We start from the raw sequence: 1689 nt of genomic DNA, 5'->3' as shown, positions 1-1689 counted from the left end.
CCATCCCTCCATCCATCCATCCATCCATCCATCCATCCATCCATCCATCCCTCCCTCCCACCCTCCCTCCCTCCCTTATATCGGTTCATGACATCATTTAATTTGGTTTTCTCCCTCTGCCGTTTCTCTCACCATAAAACTTTCCCGTACAAGTCCAGACTTTGAATAGACGCGTATCCCTGCAGCATAGTGAGCTTCCTCGAAATCCTATCCCTGCTTCCCTCTTCTCTTCCCTCCTCCCTTCCCCTCCCCTTCTCTCTCCTCTCTTCCTCCCCTTCTCTCTCCTCCCCTCTTCTCTCTCCTCCTCCTCGTACTCGCGATCGTCGGATGTTCATACTCTTCAAGACTTCATCCTGACAGCTTGTCAAGCTTGCGCCTAATCCACTGCTCTTACCTTGGTCAGCCATCTTTCCCCGTTCTCAGGTGCCCACAGAAGCTCCAGCGACAACCTGTTCCTCTATCAGCCCTCTCTGCAGCGAACGAGGAGGAGGAGACGAAGAAGAGGTGCTGGGGGAAAGAAGGAGGGAAGAGGTGACGAGATCAGCAGGATCAGGAGCAGGTGCAAGAGCAGAAGCAGAAGCAGAAGCAGGAGCAGGAGCAGTCAGATGCTCACAAGCTATCTGCTGTCGTCCTTGCCAGCTCGCCTGTTGCAAGGGGAGGTCAAGTAGAGCTGGAAGGAAGAGAGCAGTCGCTACCTAGCGCTTCCGGCGTCCTCAAGTTGCTCATTTCCATCCTCCTGGCGATTGACAAATCCTTCTCGGCCCTCCCCAGCTGTAAAGCTCATTCAGTTCCCCGTCCCCCGCCACCTCCTGCTCCTCCTCCTCCTTGTCCCCATCCCCGTCCTTGTCCTCGTTCTCCTCGTCCTCCTCCTCGTCCTCCTCCTCGTCCTCCTCCTCGTCCTCCTCTACAAGACCCCATCTTCCTTCCTCTCTTCCGCTGACTCACTGAAGCAGTCACAATGGTGGCGATGAGATACTTGTCCTGATCGTCTTTTGTAGCGCTGGAGCTCTGCGACAGCATGACTGAAGCGAATAGAAGCGCTCACGAGGAAACGAAGAACAGAAAGACAGGGGAGAAGTAGACCATGAAAAGGGCGAGCAGGGAGGAGAGGAGGACGGAAGGGGGAGTTGGGGAACCGGGGGGAGGAAGAGGAGGAAGAGGAGGAGGAGGAGGAGGAGGAGGAGCAGCAGCAGCAGCAGCAGGATACCTCAACCGCATTCTCTCCGCTTGCTCGCTGACTCTCCACTTTCTGCATCGTTTCTCTCAAGGCATTGTTTTCCTTCCACAACTGCACAAAATGATTTTGCGACGGACGCCTACCAACCCCCCCCCCTCCGCCTCCGTTTCCCCTCCCCTCCGCTCCCCTCCCCTCCTCTCCCCTCCTCTCCCCCATCCTTTCCCTTCTCATCTCCTTCTTTTCTCTCCCCTCCTCTCCTCTCTCTGCTCTCCTACTCCACCTGACCCCCACCTCTCGCCTATCACTCGTCCCCATCAGCTTGCCCTCATCCTCTGGACTTTCTCGTCCTCCTCACCAGTCCGCTCCCTCTCACCTCCTTCACAGCCGCGTCCTCCCTTCCCACGCCCTCCGGTCGACTCTTGCCGTATCGAGTTCCTTCAAAGGCCCCAAGATCATCCCGCACCTACCAGTCCAATGAAAACAAGGAAATAATCCTCTCGCTCCCCTCCTCC

The 1689-nt window shown here is 56.5% G+C and overlaps 1 protein-coding gene across 1 annotated transcript in view; it reads right to left on the bottom strand.

Annotated features, from left to right (window-relative positions):
• Positions 1–128: 128 nt before the first annotated feature.
• The window catches only part of GUITHDRAFT_133542 (hypothetical protein), a gene marked incomplete at both ends in the record, with an annotated part of 3927 nt that continues 2366 nt past the window's right edge, over positions 129–1689 (bottom strand). Inside the window, 7 exons of the mRNA XM_005839377.1 lie at positions 129–179; positions 395–449; positions 614–644; positions 696–771; positions 946–1008; positions 1208–1288; positions 1551–1640. Of these exons, the coding sequence (XP_005839434.1) occupies positions 129–179; positions 395–449; positions 614–644; positions 696–771; positions 946–1008; positions 1208–1288; positions 1551–1640 (447 nt within the window). The remainder of the gene's footprint in view (positions 180–394; positions 450–613; positions 645–695; positions 772–945; positions 1009–1207; positions 1289–1550; positions 1641–1689) is intronic.

The sequence above is a fragment of the Guillardia theta genome (genome assembly GCF_000315625.1).
Source record: "Guillardia theta CCMP2712 unplaced genomic scaffold GUITHscaffold_8, whole genome shotgun sequence".
Taxonomy (NCBI): domain Eukaryota; class Cryptophyceae; order Pyrenomonadales; family Geminigeraceae; genus Guillardia; species Guillardia theta.
The sequence above is the reverse complement of the archived record's forward strand: the minus strand, read 5'-3'. Positions and strand labels throughout refer to the sequence as shown.